Raw genomic sequence first — 25,857 nt, forward strand, 5'->3', positions numbered from 1 at the left:
AAACACTTTCTAGGGATTATAGGAGACCAAAGTGGATCCAGAATATGGTCAGTGCCCTGTGGCTGTGGCATAACTCCTGCTGCCCTCAGATGAAAACAAGAACAGAAGAGCCTGAGGTTCCCTCTGACAGCAGCTAGCTACGAGTGCATGTCATTTCCCTTGCATAGGCATTGATTTCCCAGGTGTTCTTTCCTCTCTCTCACAGTTAGGCAACTGAATTAAACATTTTTGTATTTCTACAGCCCTGTGGTATGGTGAAGTTGTGATAGGGACTTTTCCGATTGTGATACATCTGGGAGAGACTGAGGCACTGGGGGCTAAACAATATGTCCCATGTCCCCCAGCTTCCTTAAGAGAAAGAAGCAGAACTCATCTCCAACTTCAGCTTCCAGAGCTCCAGCTACCCCCTACTCACTGCCTGTGGTGCAGAAAGGCTGTTGAGCTCCTCAGTGCAGCCTGGAAGATCAGCCACACTGTGCCCCACGGCTGCAGTGCCTTTGCTGTCAGGCAAGGTCAGTTTAAGAGAGCTAAATGCATTTTACACTGAAGCATTTTCCCTCCTGCAGTTAAAGTCAGTACTTCTGAACATTAAAAAGTGCTGTGTCTTCCATTCTCTCTTCCTTTCTCTCTCTAATTTAATTTGGAGGCCACGAGATTGGCCTAGTGGTAGATTGCTTACCTAACATGCACAAAATCCCAGGTTTGATTCCTCGGTGCCACATACATAGAAAAAGCCGGAAGTGGTGCTAGGATTCAAGTGGTAGAGCTCTAGCCTTGAGAAAGTTGAAGGATAGTGCTCAGGCCCTGAGTTCAAGCCCCTGGACTGGCAAGTTAAAAAAAAAAATTAGAACTGCGATCCATGTACTGCTTCCATTTCAGAATGTTGCAGAAAGTACTTGCAATGCTAGAATATGAAACCTTAAATTCAGATAGGTAGCACAAAAGAGTAGAGGGTGTCACTTTTGCCATTTTGGAGGGGAAGCTAGCACAGTCCTGGCTTAGGGATGGCAGAGTGGCATTCCTTCCTGCAAAGCCTCCTGTGATGAGCCCTGGGTTCAGTCTAGCACCATTTTTAGCAAGTGAAACCTTACTCTTTCTAAAGTTGTCAAGCAAGTGTGTGATGACAGTCAGGTTTTATGATGTAGAACTTGACTGAAGGACAGTTTTTATTACATTTAACATAGCTGCTCTGCGACCTGTTGTCAAAAGCAACTCCCAGAGACATCCAGCAGGGCTGTGGAGCTCTGGAGACTGGAATGTGAATTTCCCTGTTAGGCATCAAGCCAGCTTCCTATTTACTTGGGCGAGTGGGGGGGGGGGGGGGAACTGAGCATCTCAGGAGCCAAGCAGCAGAAATTGTGATACAACTGTTGGCTACACACTTATATAAAATGAGAGCTGAAAGGTTTTGCAAGGTCTGTGTGTGGTATAAGGCACAATAGGATTAATCTAGTATTTGTGTGTGCACATGCACGTGAGTGTGTGTGTGTGCGCACGCGCGCACACGTGCTAGTGTGTCAGTGTGCCAGTCCTGAGGCTTGAACTCAAGGCCTTAGCACTGTCCCTGAGCTCTTTTGTTCAAGATTAACACTCTGCTACTTGAGCCATAGCTCCACTTTCAGCTTTTTAGTGGCTAACTGGAAATAGAAGTCTCATGGGCTTTTCTGTCTGGGCAGGCTTCTAAACACAGTCCTCAAATCTCAGCTTCCTGAGTAACTAGATGTTAGTCACTGGTGCCTGGTTTCATCAGCAGCAGCAGCAGCAGCATTGTTATTAGTTTAGTTTAGCTTTGTTTGTTTGTTTGTTTAGGTCAGTAGTGGTATGGGAACTCAGGGGGCCTGGACACTGCCCCTGAGCAATTTTGCTTAAGATTCCCACTCTACCACTTTGAGCCCCAGCACCACTTCCAGTTTTCCAGTGGTTAATTGGAGTTGAGTTGCATAGTGAAACTGGCCTTGCCAACTCTGACCTTCCGATCTTAACCTCCTGAGCACCTAGGATTACAGGCGTAATCCACCAGTGCCTGGACTCTGAGCTCCTTTTAAGTCAGGCCTGAGTAAATAGGAGCCCTGTGAATTGAAGAAGTGGTGAGATGGGGTTCAGTCCACAGCGTGTGTGTGTGTGTGTGTGTGTGTGTGTGTGTGTGTGTGTGTGTGTGGTATGTATTCACATACCATAAATTTCCAGATTTGTATAAATATGGTCATGAATGAGTTTATTCATTTTTAATATTTTGATTTTTATTGTCATTGTAAAGGTGATGTACAGAGGGGTTACAGTTACAGAAGTGAGGTAGTAAGTGCATTTCTTCTCGGACAATGTCACCCTTTCCCTCATTCTTTCCCAGTTTTCCCCCGTTGCCATCCACAAGTTGTATTGTTCATTTTCATCGTAGTGTTTAGGGAGTATCACTGCTGTATTTGTCCACCCATTGTCCCTCCATTTCTGTGCTACGTAGTGTGTTCAGGCTGGCTTTGAACTCAGCCAGCCCCCTTTACCTCAACCTCCAAGTGTTGGGATGACAGGGATGTCCCACCAGGTAGATTTGCTTTTCAAACAGAGGCTCCAAAGAATACAGGGAAAGGTGAGGTTCCATTGGAGTCTACACCCATGTGTAAGGCCTGTGGGCAGTGCTTGGGGACCCAGGTCAAATACACAACATCCTCCTCCCCTCCTCTACCCCCACCCCCCACGTTGAGGAGCAAGGGAAAAGGGTAGAGTGCACTTTGGGAACAGGTAAGCATATTTCACTGAGGGTCGGGGAGGACATAGAAGGGTGAGGTGGGGAGAGGAGGGAGGTTGGGGGGGGTCATACTTAGGGTGTGAAGCAGATAGGGTAAAGGTAAGTCTAATTAGTGGGGGAGAGGGACAAATAATACTCCAGGGACAAAAGGCAGGGGCTCAGGTATACCTAGATCTTGCTACTGCTCTTGCAATGGTTACTGGGGGGGAGGGTGAGAGGGGAAGGAATAAGATTCACTGTATGAAATACTACAACCCCAAAGAGTTGACCTTTTGACTACTCTTTGCGGAACTGGAGGATTAAATAAGTAAGTGCTTGGTAATTGGACCCCTAGGGACACTGTAATTTGCATGTGCATATGGAAAGTGTTGAGTAATTCAGTGCAGGTCTTGTTTCAGTCAGTACTGGTGATCACATAGGCTAGATCCCAGGTGATACCTTTAGAGTCTGCTGCTGTCACTTGCCAGCCAAGGAACAGGAAGCCCTGTTTACTTTGGGGATAGTAAATGAAGTTTGGAAGTGGGGTGGAGGAAGGCAATGTAGAATGTGAGTTCTGTTCTTCTGGGATCTTGGCTCAAGGTGCTCTGAACCTGTCAGGAATATTGATTGTGATGCCATGCCCATCAAGCTGAGGATGGATATGCTTTATCATCTTGAGACACATGGCAACCCTGAAAATAAAAACGATGGGGTGGTTTGCCAAAGACTGCGTAAAGTGAGACAGGTACCATTTAAACTATTGGTTCCTTAGCCATGTTAGTTTTTTATTTATTTCTGCATTCTTTTCTTTGGGATTTCTAGTGAAGATGTTATCTTTTTTTTTTTTTTTTTTTTTTTTTTTTTTTTTGCCAGTCCTGGGCTTGAGCTCAGGGCCTGAGCACTGTCCTTGGACTTTCTCAAAGCTAGAGCTCTACCACTTGAGCCTCAGCACCACTTCCGGCTTTTTTCTATATGTGGTACCGAGGAATCGAACCCAGGTCTTCATGCATCCAGCCCAGATGTTATCTTTTTTAAAATAATATTTTGGTATGTATTATACAAAATAGTGAGTTTTATCCTGATGTTTTCATACATTGATATATTTATTTCTCACTATCCACACTCCTACTACTGGTCTCCCTATTTACTAATAGTTTCCCTCCATTTTTTTTTTACTCCTTTTCATTTTTTTTTTTTTTTTTTTACTAGTCATTGGGCTTGACTCAGGGCCGAGCTTTTCCCAAGGCTAGCACTCTGCCCCTTGAGCCTCAGCACCACTTCCAGCTTTTTCTATGTATGTGGTACTGAGGAATCAAACCTAGGACTTTGTGCATTCTAGGCAAGCACTCTTACCACTAGGCCAAACTCCCGGCCCCATCCTTTTCATTATTATAACTCTCTCTTTTTTTTTTTTTAATTTGCCATTCCTTGGATTTGAACTCAGGGCTTGGGCACTATCTCTGAACTTTTTTTTATAGCTAGCATTCTACCACTTGAGCCATCCCTCCGCTTCCAGCTTTCTTTTTGTAGTTTATTTGCGATCAGAGTTTCATGAACTTTTCTGCCTAGGCTGGCTTTGAACTGTGATCCCCAGATCTAAGCCTAGTGAGTAGCTAGGATTACAGGCATGAGCTGTTGGTACCCAGCTAATGTCCCCACCTCCTCCTCCTCCTCCTCCTCCTCCTCCTCCTCCTCCTCCTCCTCCTCTTCTTCCTCCTCCTCCTGCTCCTCCTCCTCTGTCGTCTCTCTCTCCCTCTTCCTCTGCTTTATCTTTCTCTTCCCTCCCCTCTCCCTAACAGTCCTCCCTTTATTTCAGTCGCCCAGGTTGGCCTTCAACTCCTGTGCTCAAACAATCCTCTTTTCTTATAGATATGCCATTGTGCCTAGCTGCCCCTCCTTCTTACTTCTACAAGAACATAGCAATTGACATTTAGGTAGCATGTACATTCCTGCTTACATGCTTCAGGCTGATTGCTGAATGAAAGGAAATGCTCACTTAAAACTTGGACAGGTCTTATCAAATTGCTTTCTAAGAGAATTATTTTTGAAACAGTGACAGTGTTTACTACTGGGTAGTTTGTTTTGTGCTGTGCCCTCGAAATGTGTTACCTTATTAATGGTATCTGGGAAATCCTAGGAGGCCAGCGCCACCTGTAGATTGGAAGAGGCTATAACAACTGAGACCCGGGAGCCAGGTTATCCTCTTTCCAGTAATTGTCGCAATGGATATTGTGATTTTAATATTTGTTCATTTGAAACGCAGAATATGATTCAGCTGCTGGATCTTAAATGTCCATACTGGATAGAGTCAAATGTTTTGACATGTTTAATGGGCATTTGTTTTTATAGTTTTTTTTTTTTTTTTGCCAGTCCTGGGCTTGAGCTCAGGGCCTGAGCACTGTCCTTGGACTTTCTCAAGGCTAGAGCTCTACCACTTGAGCCTCAGCACCACTTCTGGCTTTTTTCTATGTCTGTGGTACCTAGGAATCAAACCTGGGTCTTCATGCATGCTAGGCAAGCACTTTAACCACTAGGCCAAACTCCCAGCCTGTTTTTATAGTTTTGTAAATGACTTTCTACACATCCTCAACCCCACTTATAACTGGATTGCTCATCAATTTTTGTGCCCAGGCTGGCTTTGAACCTCAATCCTCAGATCTCAGTCTCCTGAGTAGCTAGGATTATAGGTGTACCACTGGAACTCAGTGTATCATATATTTTTGTAATATCTTTTTCTATATTTTATTCCTTAACATATATTTATGATTGTTTTAGATTTCTTTTGTGCCCATACTGGGGCTTGAACTCAGGACCTCTCCTTCTTGGGTTAACTATCTTTTGCTCAAGGCTGGTACTCTACCACTTGAATCACAGCTCTACTCCTGGCTTTTTGCTGGTTAATTAGAGACAAGAGTCTTAGGGATTTGTCTGCCTGTGATGGCTTTGAACCTCAGTCTCCAGATCTTAGCCCTTTGAATAGCTAGTATTACAGACATGAGACCCTAGTGCCTGTCTTATTTTAGAAACAATGCAAATTCACACACAGAGAAAGACACTCTGGCACTCTTTTATATGGAGGATGATTATAGTTAATAATGTCATATCATCTGATTCAAAATAGCTAGAAGAGAGGATTCTGAAGGGTCTCATCATGAATGATAAATGTTTGCAATGATGGATAAACTACAGATCCTAAGTTGATGAGTTCACCATGAGTGTACCCCATAAAGTTGTACCGTTATCCTATGTCAAAAAATTAAGGGAAAAGCAATCTTTTGTTTCTTCAATATTCTGAATTTATTAGTGAACCATTCCTGCAGGATTCCTTAAATTTCTTGTGAATCATTGATTTATTTGAAAACATTAGTGATTCTTTCTTTGATTTATCCCAAGTTTCTGCATACCTTGAGGAAAGTCATATAATGAGATGGACGCTGTAATTTACCATCTTTAGAGCACAGCTTTCAGATTCTTCCGATAGGGAGCCAGTACTTTGAATAAAGATGTTAGGAGTTTGGCAGCCATCCTAGGGTATTTCCACTAGTCCAGGCTAACCAAGGTGGTTCTATGCAGATTGCTTTTGCCTGGACTCAGTTCCCTCACCCAGCTTATAAAGAAGGCATTAGACATGAAGGGTAAGATGACAGGAAACTGACTCACCAGCAGTTATTGCAGCCCAGAGCTGGGCCTGATGTCCCAGACATTTAGACAGACTAGGAGGCCATGTTGATGTCACATGCTGGGATACTCATGGTCAGTGCCTTGTTAGCCCAAGGTGCCAATTGTAATCCGGTAATGAATGCCATCTTAGAAATTCAAATAGGCCTGCCCTTGTGAGCTGAGAGTCAAACTGGGTGCCAGCACTCACACCTAAAATCCTAGCTACTCCAGAGACTGAAATCTGAGGATGGAGGCTAGAAACGAACCTGGGCCCAAGAAAAGACTGTAAAACTCTTTCCTCCTAATTAGCCAACTAAAAGCTGGATGTAGAGCTGTAGCTCAAGTGATAGAGCACCAGACGTGAGTAGGAAAAGCCAAGCAAGAATGTGAATTCCTGAGTACTGGCACGAAAAAGGAAAAGTCCTCTCAGGTCATTCAGTGAGCCAGCATACTTGTTTCCTCAGACCTTTTTTTTTTTTTTTTGCCCGTCCTGGGGCTTGAACTCAGGGCCTGAGCATTGTCCTTGGGCTTTCCTCAAGGCCAACGCTCTACCACTTGAGCCCCAATGCCACTTCTGGCTTTTTTCGGTGTATGTGGTACTGAGGAATCGAACCCAGAGTACTGTGCATGCTAGGCAAGCACTCTACCATTAGGCCAAACTCCCGGCCCCTCCCCAGACTTTTGGAATTGAGTATTTGAACGGTCAGACTCTCAATAGTGTGTGTAGATATGTTACATAATTTTCTTCTTTTCCTTTCTTTTAATATCCAGCCACTCTCCAGAGAGATCGGATCTTCAAACATTTTACCAGGAAGCGCCAAAGGGCTATGCGAAGGCGAGTCCACCAGATCAATGGGCACAAGTTTATGGCCACGTACCTGAGGCAGCCTACCTACTGCTCCCACTGCAGAGAGTTTATCTGGTAAGACACTCCCTCCTCCCCATGCCTCCCCACCCCCAGCCTCTATTAGAGCTTCTTATGGTTATGGGGTTCTGAACAAAACATGATTATTAAAAATTATTTTAGGATCTGGCCTCCTACCATGGTGACCCAGGAATCTTAATCCCTATTGTCAAAGACATTGAAATAATATGCAAATCCAAGTTTTAGATTATTATTTCTTTTTTTTAATTCCATTTGATAAAGGTCTTGATGAATAAAGACCTGGTTTTAAAAAAAAAACATAAAGCGTAGAAGCTATAATCAACCAAGAAAGAAATAATAAATTAGGCCAGGTATGCCAGCTCATATCTGTGAGAGGTATTGGTCAATAGAACACAGTGTAAAACTGGTCCTGGGCAAAAATGTGAGACCTTGTGAGGCACCAGTGGTTCATACCTGTAATCCTAGCTACTTGAGAGGCTGAGATTGTTAAGATTAGGGTTCGGGGACAGTTTGGGTAAGAAAAAGTTCAGGAGACCCCCTTCTCAATGAAAATCTGGGTATGGTGGCATACACTTTCATGCTATACCATGGGTCATGCCCCAGTGCTTTTCTGGGCAGAAATCAAGACCCTATTTCAAATATAATGAGCAAAAATCATAATTGAAGGCAAAGTTCATGGTATAAGTGCCTGCTTTATGCAAGTGCCCGGTAGTCTTCTGCTGCCTCGTATGTAGTGCAGGGTAATAGCCCTTGTGTAATCCTATACTATCATCAGATATGCTGTAAACTGATTGAGAAGCTGTAGGGAATTGGGGAAATTTTAGGGATTCTAGGAGAAATAAAATACATAGAACAAATCAACATGTGATGACACTATAGCATAAAATAAATTGAAGCAATAGTTATCTTTAATTTATGGCAGCATTAGACACATTTACTATGTATGGAAAGAGGATAATCACACTCTTCCACACATAGCCATGCACACCCATCTCGCAACTGTGTTTTTTACAAGTGACCAGAGAATGAAAAACAATGTTTTAAGGATTGTAATTATATTTGACTGATGGTATTTTTTTCTCCTATTGCCTTGAATAGGGGAGTGTTTGGGAAACAAGGTTATCAATGCCAAGGTAAGAAAATATGTTCACATTCCTATTAAATCTGATTCTTACACTAAAAGTAATTATACCAAGAGACAACAGGATGCATCTTTCCTGCAAATTTTATTTCATTATTGGGGTGATATACACAGGAGTTGCAGTTACATTCATCAGGTAGTGGGTATATTACTTCTTGAACATTGTTACCTTTTCCCATGTTTTTCTCCCACTTCCGGATGCATCTTTTTAACATAGTATTTTATAAATCTCTATAATTCAGAGGGGACATCCATGTGGTTATAACTCTAGTTTTGGTTAGGTTTCAGCTGTATTTTAGATAGGGTAGAATGGATGATTATTTCTAAAGTCAAGATTCCCAGAAAGGTTTTATTGGTTAAAGTTTATCTTCTCAGAAACATGAAAAAAAAATACTAGAAATAAGTAAAGAAGATAAAATTTTATTAATCACATTGAATTGTCAGGACGCGTGAGAAGTACCCACAATGCTGCCTTCATGTTGTCTGCTTACAGCATCGAAGCCAATTTCCAAATTGCTTCTCTGTTGAAAAGCAAAAGGATAGATATTTTAGACCAGGAAAATTATCAGTGAGAGAAGAGGTATTGTGTAACAACAGAGCCAGTCCTCCCAAAAGATTTACCAACATGCCAGGCACCATTGGCTCATGCTTGTAATCCTAGCTGTTTAGGAGGCTAAGATCTGAGGATCATTGTTCAAAAGTCATCTGGGACAGGATGTTCATGAGACTTTGCTTTCCAGTGAACTACCAAAATGCTGAGAGGAGAGCTGGCCTTGAGAAAAAGCTCAGGGACAGTGCCCAGACCCTGAGTTCAAGGTTTAGTTGACTGCATGGCCTTCAACTTGTTTACATGCTAAGAGTGCCTGCTTTATGCAAGCAAACTAAGTGCCCAATAGCACAATTTACATATGTGTATAAATACACACATACACACATATCACATATTACATGCATGTGCTTAACAATAGATGCCAAATTCGTAAGACAAAACTGATAGAAATAAACAAGTCCACAGTTATAGCATTGAAGACTATAATATGTTGTTAGATTCTGCTGGCAGAAAATCACTAGGGATATAATTGTCCTCAACCACACTACTGTAATTGATCAAAGTGATACTTATAGAATACAATATACAAAAACAGCAGATTACATGTTCTTTTCAAGCTTATAAGAAATGTTTACTAACAGGGCCTCAAAATCACCTTTAATATAAAGAATAAAACTGCATGAAAAGCATATTCTTAGGCTGTTATGCAATTAAACTTGGAACCAATAACAGATAGTTGAAAAATGTTTAAGTATTTGAAGCCTAAATAACGTATTCTAATTAACACACAAGTCAAACAAAACTCGAGAGAACATTAAAGGAAAATCTTGGGATAGAGATACCTTGAACCAAATTAAAAAAAATTACCAGTCGTAGGCCTGGAACTCAGGGCCTGGGCACTCTCTACCACTTTAGCCACAGCACCACTTCCAACTTTTTTCTATGTATGTGGTATGGAGGAATCAAACCTGGGTCTTCATGCATGCTCACCAGGCTCTCTACCACTAGGCCAAACTCCTGGCCTTGAACCAAATTGTACTGAAGTATAATTTATCAGAATCCATGTGATATACAGAAATAGTACTCAGATGAACATTTATAGCATTAAATGCATGCATTACAAGAAAAGAAATAATAAAATTAATCCATTTCTACCGAGAATTTAAGCCTCAGGCAAACTAAAGAAAAAATAAAATCAGACAAAAATCAGTATAATTGAAAACAGAAAAACAGTAGATTAAACCCATAAAACCAACTGTTAATTCTTCAAAAAGATCGATAAAATTGATAAATCTATAGTCAGGCTAACCAGGAAAAATAAGATTTTTCTTTGTGAACAGTAAATTCACGAAGCCCAACTCCCTGCCCTCATTCAATGTTATTATCCTAAGAGCTCAAGCTCAATGAAAGGAAAGCTAGATTTGTTTTAGGGTACAGGGCTGTTGGCTGACATGTCAACTTATCTCTATGTGCTTAATCCTAAAACCTGCCACATGTCTTAAAAGATCTTTAAATGATAAACATTTTCTCACTGTTTCATTGCATGGGTTCTTCCTTAAAGGATAAGCTCAATTCTATCTGTGAAATGAGAGAAAAAAAATACTACTTAAAAAAAATTCTTCTTAAGAGTATCTAAATAGGATGTTTAGGTCTGACTATTCTAGTTTTATAAATACTAGGCTACTCTATGTAGGATGGTATTTCTCTTTGTATGTTGCTATTTTATCTGTATGAATCATTTTTATGTTCTATAATTCTGAATTGTCATATGTGAATTGATTGAATTTATTTAATTAATATTAAGTTCTTGCTGTAAAAAAAAAGTTCTAAGTAGTCAATCGATGGAGCCACCCAAGCAAACATTTATTGTGTGTCTGCACAAGACACTATGTGCTTTGTGTGGAAGGTTTGAGATGAGGAGGGCAGGGTAAGGGCTGTGGGAGATGAGTGGAGGAGGAGAGTGTGTCTGTCAGTCTACCCAGAAGGCAGAGGCATTTCTTAGCTATGACTTGTCATAAGGCTGTCGTCAGTAGGCAAGGATATCTTAGAACTAGAGAAAGCATCCATGGTGCGTAGGCTTGTTTTAGGAAAAATCATCTTGTTTACTTTTATTGGCACAAATAGGTCCCATAGAAGAAAGATGACTAGAGACTTGGGATAGCCTCTGGAGGGCCTGAAAGCCATCTGAGAAATTGAAATACTTTTCATAGGCAATATGACACCATTGATCATTTTTAGTCATGGAGCAGAAGTGACCAGATTTTCACTGTGAAACCAATTCTCCCTAGGGTGGAATAAAGTCAGAGAGAAAGAGATGGGTGGATGACTTGGGATTTAAACACTTGCAGAGGTCTTCATTAGGGTGGTGACAAAGGAAATAGGAAGGGTGGTAGTGCTGGCTGCCAGCACATCCGACTCAAGTTGTGTTGGCATGGCACAGTCTTCATGTGGACTCTGCTGCTATCAGTTGGATTCAGTGCCTCTGATAAATGCGTAATTGCTGGATTTAATTTCCTAGTGTGCACCTGCGTCGTCCATAAACGCTGCCATCATCTAATTGTTACAGCTTGCACTTGCCAAAACAACATTAACAAAGTGGATTCAAAGGTAAGAGGATGCTTGCCTGCACTAAGCACCTGCTCTGTTCACACTTGCTCATTTATACATATGTATCTCTCTCTCTCTCTCTCTCTCCCTCTTTTCCTCCCACCTCACTTTCCCCGCCCCGCCCCTTTTTTTTTTTGCCAGTCCTGTCGCTTGAACTCAGGGCCTGAGCACTGTCCTTGGACTTTCTCAAGGCTAGAACTCTACCACTTGAGCCACAGCACCACTTCTGGCTTTTTTTTTTTAATGTATGTGGTACCGAGGAATCGAACCCAGGTCTTTGTGAATGCTAGGCAAGTACTCTACGACTAGGCCAAACTCCCAGCCCCTTTTCCCCGTTTTTTGTGTGCTTGGTACTGATGCTTCAACTAGGGGCCCCGACACCATTTCTTAGCTTTGTTGCTCAAAGCTAACACTCTCCCACTTGAACCACAGTTCCATTTCTCATCTTTTTGCTGGTTAATTGAAGAAAAGAAGCCCATAGGTTTTCCTGAGCATTCATGAGCTGCATTGTGAGAATCCCTTCAGTAGTCAACTGGACATTAGCTCTGTGGATCAAGTCTACTAATGAGGAGAAAGCTCTGACCTTGGTATTACCCAGCCTCTGTTGAACGCCAAGTCTAGACTTTATTAGAAACTATTTCTGTGAATTCAGCAATGTCGCTCTTGCTCTCTCGCTCTCTCTCTCCCGAACATGAAGGAGACTTTTGTGCCAGTAATGTGACATGAACTTAGGACCTCATGGTCTTGCTTGGCTCTTTTGCTCAAGCCTGGCCACCTGAGCCATGCTTCTTCCTCTGGCTTTTTGCTGGCTAATTAGAGATTCTAGTGTACTTTTCCGCCTGGGTTGGCTTTGGACTGTGATACTTAGATCTCAGCCTCCTGAGAGGCTAGGATTAGAGGCATGAGCCACCAGCACTGGGTCATAAAAGTGTTTAGAGGAGTAATAATTTGCCCTGCTCCTTCATATGGATAGCTCTCTGGCTGCTGCTTCTAATTGTGAGGCAGACCACACAGCATATGTGTACTTATTTGCAGGAGACAATATGGGAGATTTGTACTCAGTCGGAGGGCAAATGTCAGGCAGAGGCCAGAAGGGCAGAATGGTTGCTTTCACAAAACTTTGGAATGACTTTCTGCCATGGTTCCATGTCTTCTGACTGCTTTTTTCATTCATCTGTAACACACTGTCTAGAGCAATTTATATATATAATGTATGAAAAATTCATTTTAAATTTGAAGTCTGAAGTTCTAGGAAATAGACATGGATGTGAAGAGGTTGGCAGAGAAACACCCATGGCTTAGATACTAAAGATAAATTAAGGCAGACACAGTGGCTCACACCTGTAATCCTAACTACTCAGAGGGCTGAGATCTGAAGATCAGGGTTCACAGCCAGCCAGGGCACTAAAGCCTGTGAGACTCTTTATCTTCAATTAACCACCAGAAAACCAGAAGTGGCATTGTAGCTCAAGGGATAGGGCCATAGCCTTGAGCTGAAGAGCTCAGGAACAAAGTCCAGGCCCAAAGTATAAGTCCCATGACCAACAGAAAAAAAAAGAAAGAAAAGATAAATTAAAAATCTTAGCCTCCATTTATCTCCCACATAAGCACCCCACATTTGTACATGTCCTGTTTATTAGAAAATGTGCTAAGGGGGCCAGGAGTTTGGCCTAGTGATAGAGTGCTTGTATGAAGGCTGGAATTCAATTCCTCGGTACCACATATACAGAAAAAAAAAAAAAAAAGCCAGAAATAGTGCTGTGGCTCAAGTGGTAGAGCCCTAGCCTTGAGAAAGCACAAGGACAGTGCTCAGGCCCTGACTTCAAGTCCCAGGACTGGAAAAAGAAATAATAATAAATAAACAGAAAAAAAGAAAATGTGCTAAGAAGAGCCTGGGGTTGTAGCTTTGTGGTGGAGCACTTTCTCGGACAGTACAAGGCCCTGAGTTTAATCCTAGCATTGCAAAAAGAAAAGAAAAAAAATAAGGAAATAGGGGCCGGGAGTTTGGCCTTGTGGTTAAAGTGCATACCTAGCATGCATGAAGACCCGGGTTCGATTCCTTGGTACCACATATATAGAAAAAGCTGGAAGTGGTGCTGAGGCTCATGTGGTAGAGCTCTAGCCTTGAGAAAGTCCAAAGACAGTGCTCAGGCCCTGAGCTCAACCCCAGGACTGGCAAAAAAAAAGGAAATATTTTCTCAGTCTAGTGAGAGAGACAGTCATCAAGTAAAGAACACATGCTGCATAGGGGTTAGAGGGAAAAGAACTTTTTACCCTGTTGGTGGCAAGATGTATTAGCCATGTCAGCATAGAAATCACTATGGAGTCTTCTCAAAGACTTAAAGAGGACTACTCTTTGGCATATGCGGAAAGGAAGCAAAGTCAGCATACAAGGCTGGGTTGTAGCTCAGTAGCAAAGCGCTTGCCTATCTAGCAGTGCTTCCATTAACTACATGACAACTGGAAATGGAGCTATAGCTCAAAGTGGTAGAACAGTAGCCTTGGGTAAAAGAAGTTCAAGAACAATGCCCAGGCCTTGAGTTTAAGCCCCAGGACTGGCATGCATGAAAATATACACGTGTGAAAATTGTATGATGCAACTCACAAAGAAAGAAAAAAGGGAAATAAGCATTATGAATGATTAACAAGAGCTGAGTACACTAAAATCACAGCCAACTCAGGTGTACTTGGAGGGCTCTGATTATGGGTTTGACAGCAAGTATTGATATGAAGTCTCAGCTCTTGTCGGGGTTTTTTTTTTTGTTATTGTTGTCGTTTGTTTGTTTTTTCCCTTCTCTCCCAGATTGCTGACCAGAGGTTCGGAATCAACATCCCACACAAGTTCAACATCCACAACTACAAAGTGCCGACTTTCTGCGATCACTGTGGCTCCCTGCTCTGGGGGATAATGCGACAGGGACTTCAGTGTAAAAGTGAGACACTGGGCTGGGAAGGTGGCTTGGTGGTAGAGTGCTTGCCTAACATACATGAAGCCCTGGGTTCCATTCCTCAGTACCACATACACAGAAAAAGCCCAAAGTAGCACTGTGGCTGTAGTGAATTAGCCTCAAGAGAAGTTTAGGGTAGTACCCAGGCCCTGAGTTCAAGCCCCAGGAAGAGACATTAATGTTCTGGGATCCCACCATGCCATAATGCCATTATGGCATATTGTCATTATGTCATTATGGCAGGTTAGAATTGCACCTGGGGCTGATACTCTTACATATATGGATATATCAATCTCTTTCCTCATTTTATATATCTCTTGTCAGGCATGGGAAGAGAAATGTATCTGATCCCCATGAAGTCAACTCCAGTGACCTGGCTAGCTAGCATCCCGATACGTGTGCATGCGTGCGCATGCTCATACATGTGTACCTATGTTGGGCCTAGAACTCAGGGCATGGGTACATCTCTTAGCTTTTTTGCTCAGGGCTGGCCCTGCACCATTTGATCCACAGCTCTACTTACTATTTTTTGATGGTTTACTGGAGATGAGTCTCACAGTCCTTCAGAGTCAGACTGACTTGAAATAGTAATTCTCAGATCTCAGCTTCCTGAGTAGCTAGGATCAAAATGGGCATGACCCAGGGACACCAGGATCACTTTGGGGTTTTTTTGTTTTATTTTTTTGTTTGTTTGTTTGTTTTTTACTGTGGTACCAAATCAGCAGTTCTAGCTGTTAGGATTTCTGGTTCCTGTGGTCCTTGATCTCAACTTGATAGTCTCAGTTGAGTTAGATTGTCCAGCACAGAAGTCACTTTTCTGGTTTTAAAGGATCAGTTCCCCATGAAGCTAATGAAGCTTAAAGTTTCAGGGTTCCTTTCTTCTAGATGTCACAGTCTTTTACACAATCTCTCTTTGGGAAGCATTCCTAAATGGCAGAAATTCAGGACTTGTGAAGCCCTCACAGAGACATGCATCTGTGAAACAGCGATGTTCTCTGCCCTGCTGCTGTGTTCTCCCATTAAAGGGGGCCTGAATTTGAATTTCTGCTTTTTAAACCTTGGAGCCATCACTGCCCGGAAACCGCTTCCTGAACACAAGAAACATAGCTTGCTTCGTTCACTTCTTCTACCCACTGTATAACTTGAGCTCAAGTACTTGAAAGGCTACCTTTTTCTTCCCCTGAAGCTTAGCTGGAACCACAAGCTGCAAACACTGAGAACCACAAACCCCCAGCACGCATGCCTCCGTGCTAGGCATTCAGCCCAACCACTGCGGTTCTCAGAAAGGGAGAAATTCAGAGCCCTGACTCTCAGAAACACCATCTTCCCCCAGTTTCAACAATGAGCTCTCTGCAGCGTGCACACTGCTGGCTTGTCATCCCCCGTGATTCTCATGATGAAACCTTCTTTCATCTTTAGATTGGATTGTGTTAAGTCGGCAATGACTATTATATGTAGTTTCAGTAAATGTGGTTCATCAAGTCATGGAAAAAAATATAGAATAAAATATTTTTTGAGTACCAGGATGTCTGCTTCTGTACACAAGAGAAATAGATGAAATGTCAGGAATTGTTTGAAGTGTGAGTTTTGTCTCATGAGATGACATTGTTCAGCCTGTTTAATTCCCTGGTTGTAATCTCTGAGGTTGGTAGTTATGTCTTGCAGTGTGTAATGTCTGATTAGTTTCTATCTGTGAATTCTGTTTTCCTTCTCTTCTAGTATGTAAAATGAATGTACATATTCGATGTCAGGCAAACGTGGCCCCTAACTGTGGTGTAAACGCGGTGGAGCTCGCAAAGACCTTGGCAGGAATGGGTCTCCAACCTGGAAATATTTCTCCAACTTCGGTGAGACTTGGTTTCTTTTTTTAACCTGTTGTAATTTAAAAATTTATTCAGATATGGTGACCCCAAATAAGAGCATAAGATAGCTCCAATGTTTGAATCCCTAGTGTATACATAGCCTTATTGTAGTTAAAAAAAAATTGTAGCCCAGAGCTGATGACACATGCTGATAAGCCTAGGTACTCGGCAGGCTAAGATATGAGGATCAGGGTTTTAAGTAAGACTGGGCAGAAAGGTCTGTGAAACCCTTGCCTCCAATAAACTACTCAGAAAAACCCAGAAGTGACACTGTGGCTGAAGTAGTAGAGTGCTACCCTTGAGCACACCGAGGCTCAGGGACAGCACCCAGGACCTTAGTTCAAGCCTTGGACTGGCTTGGAAAAAAAAAAAAAAAGAAGTTCTACAAGAGTCTGTGTATCTGATAAAAAAATAATGGGGGCAGGAGAAATGGGGACAAAAACGTGAGAAGGGGTTTCAGTGTGTTAGAAGTAATGCACCTACTATCTGGCAAATGTAAATGTAACCCCTCTATACATTACAATAAAAAATAAATAAAATAACAAGCATGCAAAATCTATCACACACAGGAGATTGCCTTCCCATTATTCTAGCCTGCTACAAAGCTTAGAATCTAGAATTCTGTGTGATGAACAGGGCAGTACAGGTACCAATTAAACCTCAGCTTTCTTGCCTCAAAAGAAGTTGATCTTACTAGACATCGGTGGCTCACGCATATCACCAAGCCACACAGGAGGCTGAGGTCTGAGAATCATGGTTCAAAGCCAGCCCAGGCAGGAAAGTCCCTGAGACTCTTATTTCTAATTAGCCACTTAAAAATCTGAAATGGACCTGTGACTCAAGTGGTAGAGCACTACTAACCTTGAGCCCAAAACCCAGGGGTGGTGCCCAGGCCCCGAGTTCAGGTTCCAGTGCCATTTTTATTTATGGACTGTGAGTTATTTACCAGTTGGCAAGTGATGGGAATTCCTTGCTCCAGGCTCTCAGGAGTAGGCAGAACTGGATCAGTTGCCCTGGATGTGATCGCCACCTGGTATTGTCCATGACAGCTTTGGTGCCCTCCCAGGTCAATTATTCTTCCTGCCTTCCTGGCATCTGTAGAGAGCTGGGACTGCACAGCTGTGAATGCTATAAGATGTAGCTTGATATCATGGCCAGGAAAATTCTAGACTTAACTGTTAAATAATCCCTAGGTGCTTAGAGGAGGAAGTGTAATCACTGTGATTCTTGATAACTTAGGGAATATTGGTACTTACCACCTCATTTCTATTTTCTTGAAAGGCTCCCACCTACTGGGGGAGAAATCTATATAGACAGTGTATTTCCTGATTTCAGGAAGGAGCTGGTAAAGTCCCAGTCTGTCTACTTGTGGATAGGCAGGCAGGATATAAAATGGTGAAGGAGGGTTCTAATCTATATGACTATTGTTCCTGAGAGGAGAGAGAAAGGAGTTCAGCTTGTGTCAAGGCTTCTAAAATGAAGCACAATGTGGTAGGTGCTCTCCTACTTGAGTCACAGTTCCACTTCTGGCTTTTAAATGTTAAAGAGTCTCATAAGCTTTCCTGCCCCAGCTGGCTTTGAATCATGATTCTCACATCTCAGCTTCCTGAGTAGGTAAAGTTATAGGCATGAGCTACAGTACCAAGCCTGAACTAGGTATCTTTCATGTTACTGTAGTTCATACTGGGAAACCCAAATTTACCTGTGATTTCACAATACAGCATTCGCAACAGAGAACCATTTTAAAGAAAAAGGATTGGTTAATAAGGACTAAGAAACATTACTTTGGATTATTTTTAAGCCCAATCAAGAGACATGTATAAGTGGAGAAACTGAAATTTAAGCGTGTATTGCTTTTCTATCTTGGAAATCTTACAAAGGGAGATTTAGAGGAGGAGCTATGAAAGCCAGTAGACCTTAACAGTGATCCATTTTATACCCTGCTGTCCCAGTTTCATGGGCTCAGTGAGGAAAATCCCTTGAAGCCTGAGGCTGTTGCACAGCGGGTCTCTTAACTGCATTGCTTAGAAGTCACCTCGGGTGAGCTTTTCTTTTTAAGCTGGATCCATCAGAAGCTCCATTCTAGTGGTAGCATGGTGGGTGTCTGCAAAAGTCACCCTAGCCCTGTAGGGGATGCACAGGATCTGAGCGGCCACATTTACTTTCTGTTCAAGGCCACAATACCAAAGTGTCCATTATGCTGTGGGAGACGTGTGTGGAAAATGTCTTCTCAGTTCACACTTTGTCCTGAGCAACTTCATTTCCCAAGAGCTATCTTAGGTGATTATGCCTATAACCAGAAGGCTGAGATCTCAAGGATCCAGGTTAAAGCCAGTCCAAGCAGACAAATGGGAGAGACTCTGTCTACAATTAACAAGCCAAAAGGCCAGAAATAGAGATAGGGCTCAAGTGATAGAGCACCAATTTTAAGTGGGAAAATCAAGCTTAGAGAGCAAGATCCAGGGTTCAGAAGAGATGATAAATGGGACAACCCTGTGTCTGGCACCTATCCAAATGCTTTATTTTTTTTTTATTCCTCATTGTAAGTCCTATGGCAGATTCCATAGCCTCCTCAATCAGCAGGTTGGGAAATAGCTTGCTCAGTCACTAGCTTGGGAACACAGCAGTTCTTTCAACCCGGGCAGGTGCTTTTAGAACTCAAACTCATAGTTACATTGTTTTCCATTTTCTGGAGTGCATTTTGATGTGATATTTTATGTGATCAGAGGCATACAGCTATTATGTCTTTGTGTTTCTCCCCTAAGAATTTTGTCCTTTGATCTCACTGTGTGTGGATGCCCAGAGTTCTATATAATTAATTCATCATGCCGTGATGTATTTTAGATCCGGAGGAAGCATATGAGAGAAAACACACACCCTTTGTCTCTCTGAGCTTGACTTACCTCAATTAACATTTAGGTCCATCCATTTCCCTGAAAATGACATTATAATTATTATTTTGAAGATTTGCGTGTAAGTATATTCACTAGGGTGTTATTGCACTGAAAAGTAGATGACCCAGATTTCCAGCGGCAAGTAGAGAAGCACACAGATGATAATGTATACATAAAGTGGACTATTGAACATCCATTAAAAATGCATGTTTTCAGGCTGGTGGAGTGAGTAGCTCAATAAACACTTGTCTAATATGTATTTACCTGGGCTCCATCCACAACACCAAAAAACAGCCGACCAACAGCAACACTCTCATGTTCTCAAAAGGTAATTAGAGATAATGGGAATAAACATGATTTAATTTTTAAATAAAAATGTTATTAGCCAAGTATGAAACATGTCTGTAAGATTTAAAATATTTAAAAATTTTATCCTTCATAATTTTGGATAATGTTTCTTTTTTATTTCTCTTTGTAATGTAAAATTTTGTAAAAGAAAATAATGGCTTCATTTCCTATGTGTCATGCCACTTGGTTCTCACATAGACATGTGATACATGATATGGACACCAGATGGCGCTCCAAGAATGTGACTGCCTCATGGGAAGCTGAAAAGCAGAACCTACCTAAGGTTCCAAACTTCCAAACTTTTACCTGCAACTGCCTCGTTTAGATGTATTTTACAATCCTAAGGACAGACCAGAAGCTGATACTGAGGGCAGAGTTAAAAACATGTTTTCTAGGAAGAGAGGAAACATTTCTTAAGACAATAAAAGCTATTTATGACAGATGAACAGCCAATATCATACTAAGTGGAGAATAACTAAAACCATTTCCTCTAAAATCAGGAACAAGGCAAGGATGCCCACTCGCTCCACACCTCTTCAACTAGTTATGGAATTCTTAGAGCAATAAGGCAAGAAAAGGACATGAAAAGGTTCACATAAGGAAAGAAGAAGTTAAACTATCCCTATTTGCAGATGACATAATCTTATATCTGAAGGACCCAAAAATACTCTATTACCAGACTCCTAGAGCTAATTGATCATTTTAGCAAGGTAGCAGAATACAAAATTAACCCACAAAAAACAGTAACCAGGAGTTTGGCTAGTGGTGAAGTGCTTGCTTAGCATGCTTGAAGACCCAGCTTCAGTTCCTCGGTACCACATGCATAGAAAAAAGCCAGAAGTGGTGCTGAGGCTCGAGTGGTAGAGCTCTAGCCTTGAGAAAACCCCAAGACACCAGGACAGTGCTCAGGCCCTGAGCCCAATCCTGGAATTTGCCAAAAAGAAGAAGGAGGAAGAGGAGGAGGAGGAGAAGGAGGAGGGAGAGGAGGGAGAGGAGGAGGAGGGAGAGGAGGAGGAGGGAGAGGAGGAGGAGGAGGAGGAGGGAGAAGAGGAGGAGGAGGAGGAGGGAGAAGAGGAGGAGGAGGAGGAGGAGGAGGAGGAGAAGGAGGAGGAGGAGGAAAAGGAAAGAAAGAAAGAAGAAAGAAGAAGCTGGGAGTTTGGCCTAGTGGTAGAGTGCTCATCTATCATGCATGAAGCCCTGGATTCAATTCCCCGGAACCACATACACAGAAAACTCCAGAAGTGGTGCTCTGGTTCAAGTGGTAGAGTGCTAGCCTTGAGCAAAAAGTGTCCAAGGACAGTGCCCAGGCCCTGAACTGGCAAGAAAAAGAAAACCAAACAGTAACCTTTTGGTATGCCAACAATGTATAAGCAGACAGGGAAATCATGAAAACAACCCATTTTCAGTAGACTCAAAAGAAAATTATGAATTAACCTAACCAAATATGTAAAGGATCTATTTCATGAAAACTAACAATCTAAAGAAAGCAATCAAAAAGAACACCAGGAAATGGCAATACCTTCCATTGGATAGTTAGAAAATGGGTAGAATAGGCAGCTGGTAGAATAGGTAGAAAAGGACCATACTGCCAAAACCATATACGAGTTCAGTGAAATCCCCAACAATGGTGTTCTTTACTGAATTTACTGAAATTGAGAAAACAATTCAAAAATTCATATGGAACAACAAAAGACCAACTCTAGGCAAATGAAGCAATGCATGCTGTATCACAATATCAGACCTCAAATTCTACTACAAAGCCATAACAACAAAAACAACTTGATATCAGCACAAAAATAGACTCAACGATCAATGGAACATATTAGAAGACCCAGAAATAAAACTGTGTATTCACAGTAAGCTGATACTCGACAAAGGAATAAACATAGCTTCTTCAACTATTGGTGCTGGGAAAACTGGGCAGCCACATGCAGAAAACTAAAAATGGGGCCCTGCTTGCCACCCTGCAGTAACATCGACTCAAAAGGGATTAAAGACCTCAACATCAGACCTGGAACTCTGGAACTATGGCAACACAGAGAAGAAGAGACATTAGAACTTACAGGAACAGTCAGGAATTTCCTGAACAGAGTCCCAGGGGCACAACAGATTGGAGAGAAACTCGATAAATGGGACTACATTAAAATAAGTTTCTGCAAAGCTAAAGACATAGCTAATAAACTAGAAAGACAGCTAACCAATTGAGAAAAGATCTTTTTTATATAATTTTTATTGTAATTAATAGAAGGGTTACATTATATTCACCAGATAGAAGGTGCATTACTTCACAAACACTGATACCCTTTGAGAAAAGATCTTTAACAGCAATATATCAGACAAAGGCCTAATATTCCAAAGATATAGGGAGGTCAAGAAATGAATCCTGGGCCGGGAGTTTGGCCTAGTGGTTAAAGTGCTTGCCTAGCATGCATGAAGACCCGGGTTCGATTCCTCGGTACCACATACATAGAAAAAAGTCGGAAGTGGTGCTGAGGCTCAAGTGGTAGAGCTCTAGCCTTGAGAAAATCCAAGGACAGTGCTCAGGCTCTGAGCTCAAGCCTAGGACTGGCAAAAAAAAAAAAAAAAGAAATGAATCCTTCCTAAACCTAATAAACCAATCACTAAATGGGCAAGGGAGCTACAGAGGGACTTCTCAGAAGATGAGGTAAAAATGGCAAAGAAACACACGAGGAAATGCTCATCATCCCTGGCTGTAGAGGAAATGCAAATAAAAATAACCCTGAAATAGCACCTTATCCCAGTCAGAATGCCCAATATTCTGAATTCAGGCAATAACAAATGCTAGTGGGGATGTGGAGAAAGAGGGACCCTACTGCACTGCTGGTGGGATCGTAAGCTAGTACAACCACTTGGGAAAGCAGTCTGGAGGTTCCTGAAAAACCTAAACATAGACCTTCCCTATGACCCAGCCGTACCATTACTAGGCATCTATCCTGAGCATCATGAACCAGGATATGATAAGGACACCTGCACAGCCATGTTCATTGCTGCACTATTCACAGTAACCAAGATATGGAAGCAACCCACATGTCCCACTATAAATGAATGGATCCAAAAAGTGTGATATCTATATGCAATGGAATTTTACATAGCCACTAGGATAAATTAATGTCAATTGCAGGGAAACTGATAGAATAGATAGAGCAAATCATGTTAAGTGAGGTAAGCCAAGATCAGAAAGACAAATGGCTCATGTTTTCCTTGATATTTGGAAGTTAGATTTAAAATGCAATGGGACATGACAAATTATACAGGATTCTAGATATCTATATACAGTGAGACCTCAAGAGGATAGTCTTAGGATAAAAATCACCTCTTCATATGTATATAAAATAATATAAATACCAAAATGAACTCCAAAGTAAACAAAGGACCTTTTCTTAATTTGTTTTTTCATTTTCTGATGACTTATTCTTTACCTCATATATGGTATGCACATATGTATATGGTATATATATATATATATATATATATATATATCTGAGGGAGGATCGGGGAGGGCACAGAATTAGTGGAAAATAGGTGAAAACATGCAGCAAGTGGAGCACACCAGCTGCACTGGAGATTGTTGAAAGTGAACCACGCGACTTGTGGGTAGAGATGGGAGGGCGTGAATGGGAGAGAATGAGGAAGCAGATGATACTATGCAAAAGAAAGGAAATAATGCTTTAGGCTCAGTGGTTTTCCCTCATTTGTAGTAATTAGTGCATATCTAAAACTCTCCTAGCAGTGGAAACAAGAGCTTGATCTTGTGTGATTGTTGTTCTTAATGTACTATGTTATTTCTTTTCTCTTTTTTTTTGCCCTTATGGTTAATCTCATATTGGTACTGTATCTGACTTTGTTACCTAGTATATTAGTGTATATATATATATATATATTTGAAATAGGAAGGGGAAGGGGAAAACAAGATGCTTGGGAGGGGTAGGAGAAGAGAAATGAGGACAAAAACATGAAAAGGGGCATCAATATGTGAGAAGTAATGCACCTACTACTTGACGAATGTAACTGTACTTTTTCCTGACAAAAAATAAATAAGAAAGAAAATAGTGCTTATTATCTGATATATACATAAAGGTAACCCCGCTGTATATTGCCTCTAAAACAACAATAAAGTAATACAAAATTGTTTTCTTGTGGTGCTAGGGATCAAACCTAGCACTTTATGCCCATACTAGGCAAAAGTGCTATATCACTGAACTTAGTTTTTTGTTTTTTTTGTTGTTTTTTTTTTCCTGTCAGTCATGGGGCTTGAACTCCGGGCCTGGGTATTGTCCCCTGAGCTCTTCAGCTGAAGAATGGGGCTCTACTACTTGAGCCATAGTGCTACTTCCGGTTTTCTGGTGGTTAAATGGAGATGAATTTCATGGACTTTTGTGCCCAGGCTGGCTTTGAACCATGATCCTCAGATCTCAGCCTCCTGAGTAGCTAGGATTACAGATGTGAACCACCAGCTCCCAGCTCTGAGCTTGGTTTTATGAGACAGAGTTTTGCTTCATTGCCTAGGCTGTACTGGAACTGGCTATGTAGCCCATAGTGGCCTTGAAACCAAGCTCTTCCTGCTGCCTTCACCTCTGGGATGCTGGGATTGCAGACATGTGCCAGCACCACTGGCCCCGAAGTAGCTTAATACTACAGAACCTTGCTCATTTACTGAACTGAGCTGATCTCCATGCACCTGCTAGAAGCAGGCTAGATGGGGTCCTGGCTAGGAAATTCTCTCTGTCCATCTATGCTTCCTGTTTATACAATACCTGACTCAGTTCACTCCTCTTTCCCTTTACAGAAACTCGTTTCCAGGTCAACCCTAAGGCGACAGGGGAAGGAGGGCACCAAAGAAGGAAATGGGGTCGGAATGAATTCTTCCAGCCGACTTGGCATCCACAACTTTGAGTTTATCCGAGTGTTAGGGAAGGGGAGTTTTGGGAAGGTGAGTCTTGGCTTTGACTACCTAGATTGGAGAGCGCATTCTGTATATATTGTCTGAGTGTATGTATGTATACACACCCATATTTCTTATGTGTACCCACCACTCAGGACATCCCTCGTCTCCCTCCTGCTTCGTCCTAGGTGATGCTCGCAAGGATAAAGGACACAGGGGAGCTCTATGCTGTGAAGGTGCTGAAGAAGGACGTGATCCTGCAGGATGACGACGTTGAGTGCACAATGACGGAGAAAAGGATCCTGTCTCTGGCCCGCAACCACCCCTTCCTCACCCAGTTGTTCTGCTGCTTCCAGACCCCAGTGAGTATGATTCCCATCCCTGTCACCAAAAGCTCCTGCCTGTTTTAAAGTTCAAATAAGAGCCAGTAATCCTAGCAACTCAGGTGGCTAGGTGGCTCACGCCTGTGATCCTAGCAACTCAAGAAGCTGAGATCTGAGGATCGCGGTTCAAAGCTGGTCTCTGCAAGAAAGTCTGTGAGACTCCAAATAAACTACTAAGAAACTACCAAATAAACCACCCAAAATAAACTACCAAAAATAAATAAAAGACAGAAGTGGTGCTGTGGCTCAAGTGCTAGCCTTGAGCAAAAGGATCTCAGGGACAGTGCTCAGGCCCCGAGTTCAAATCTCAGGACCACACGAAGAAAGAGTTGATAATTTCATAAACTAGAAATTTATTTGGGAAACAGCTTTCCAAGGTAGTTCAGATGGCAGACTTGGGACCATCTCTGAGAAAAATAGGAACTAATGCACCCATTCCTTCACACTGCTCTGTGAATCCTAAAGGAGAAAAGATCTTCCCAAGTCTGTGTCTTGTAGTGGAGTGACAGTGACAGACATCTAAGACAACAGCAAGTGGCACTGGCCAATGACCCTGGTGAATTTGGTCAGGTATCTGCTCCTCAATTCTGACCTGGTTGGGAACTGACACAAGACTTTAAGAGATCTGAATGGACACAGAAAGGATGCCTTGATTTGATGTCCTTGTGCATTGCTTCTGGACCCAATGAAAGACACTGTGCTTGATACCATAGTCTAGATATGGAACTTGAATGCATCTGCTTTGGTGGGAAAGCAATCATGAAAGCAGTGAGGAATGCTTTGGGTTGCAATCAGTAGAACACTTAAGCAACCATAGTTCAAACCACCTGGAAGGATTGAGCTCAGTGGTACAAGCTGTGCCTGGGTTATTTCCTACAGTGGAAGGCCAGTAGTGGCAATGCTAGGGTTGGGCTTGTCACCCAGTGACAATGAGTATGTCTTCTCCGGACATT

At 42.0% G+C, this 25,857-nt stretch overlaps 1 protein-coding gene across 1 annotated transcript in view; it reads left to right on the top strand.

The window, feature by feature from the left end:
- The window catches only part of Prkch (protein kinase C eta), a 217,425-nt gene that overhangs the window by 104,223 nt on the left and 87,345 nt on the right, over window positions 1-25,857 (top strand). The window contains exons 3-9 of the mRNA XM_090344237.1: window positions 7,154-7,304; window positions 8,367-8,401; window positions 11,478-11,566; window positions 14,370-14,499; window positions 16,234-16,361; window positions 24,426-24,569; window positions 24,710-24,883. Coding sequence (XP_090200363.1) covers window positions 7,154-7,304; window positions 8,367-8,401; window positions 11,478-11,566; window positions 14,370-14,499; window positions 16,234-16,361; window positions 24,426-24,569; window positions 24,710-24,883 — 851 coding nt within the window. The remainder of the gene's footprint in view (window positions 1-7,153; window positions 7,305-8,366; window positions 8,402-11,477; window positions 11,567-14,369; window positions 14,500-16,233; window positions 16,362-24,425; window positions 24,570-24,709; window positions 24,884-25,857) is intronic.

The sequence above is a fragment of the Megascapheus bottae genome, chromosome 14 (genome assembly GCF_031878675.1).
Source record: "Megascapheus bottae isolate mThoBot1 chromosome 14, mThoBot2.hap1, whole genome shotgun sequence".
NCBI lineage: Eukaryota > Metazoa > Chordata > Mammalia > Rodentia > Geomyidae > Megascapheus > Megascapheus bottae.